The 855-nt window shown below is 39.8% G+C and overlaps 1 protein-coding gene across 3 annotated transcripts in view; it reads right to left on the reverse strand.

Annotated features, from left to right (window-relative positions):
- The window catches only part of Tfpi (tissue factor pathway inhibitor), a 44,226-nt gene that overhangs the window by 12,144 nt on the left and 31,227 nt on the right, over positions 1-855 (reverse strand). For all 3 annotated transcript variants that reach the window (XM_013355132.2, XM_013355137.1, XM_013355129.1), the window contains exon 6: positions 515-691. In XM_013355132.2, the coding sequence (XP_013210586.1) occupies positions 515-691 (177 nt within the window). The remainder of the gene's footprint in view (positions 1-514; positions 692-855) is intronic.

The following is an 855-nucleotide window of genomic DNA, read 5'->3' on the forward strand; positions in this document are numbered from 1 at the left end:
GAATAAATAAATATTAAAAATAAATAAATAAATAAATAAATAAAATAAAAAGAACAGCCGACTTGTTGCAATTTGGTCCCCCTGCGGTTCCAAATAAGCAAACAAGGAATTTTAAACACAAATGCAAGTAGGTTTCCACTAGTAAATTTGTAACAAGTGACCAAAATCCTGCAACAGTCCATGTACAAGGTTTCCCTTTATGATTGTATGGGTAATTATTAACCTCATATTTCATAAGAATAAGAGATCTCAGTAGTCTTGCCATTGTGCTGCGTGCAGACCGCAGTCCTCTGAGGAAAAACATGGAGCCACCATATCTGAGAACGTTATGGGGTTTAGGGGAACTGTAGAGATGCCTTAATTATCTGTATTTATGTTTTAACACAGTTGGGAATCTCTTTCAGAGCTAGTTTCTGTTCGCGCAGCTTAGCCAGAACCCAGGCACATGCTCACGGAGTCCTCATCTCGGATGACCCCTGTAGCAGGCCCCAACCGAGACGAGAAGCGAGCTCACCTGTGTCCTCACAGGTGCTCCGGCATGCGTCCAAGGTCTCAAAGTTGTTCTGGTTGCCCAGGCACCCACCGTACTTGAACCGTTCGCACTGCTTTGACTGGTTGTTGTAAAAATACCTAGTAATGAGGCCTCGGCAGATTCCAGGATCCTCTTCCAAGAAGCAGAAATCCGGCTTCCCTAGAAACGACAAAATACGTCAGGAAGAAATATCTTTCTTTTGTTATTATCATTTAGCTATTTTAGTGAAATTTATAATCAACATATTTAGAAGATAAATTTAAAACCAATTTTAAAAGGTTAAAGGTTAAACCAGAAGGTACTGGCTATCTCATTAAAAATAA

The sequence above is a fragment of the Microtus ochrogaster genome, chromosome 4, assembly GCF_000317375.1.
Source record: "Microtus ochrogaster isolate Prairie Vole_2 chromosome 4, MicOch1.0, whole genome shotgun sequence".
Classification (NCBI taxonomy): Eukaryota; Metazoa; Chordata; class Mammalia; order Rodentia; family Cricetidae; genus Microtus; species Microtus ochrogaster.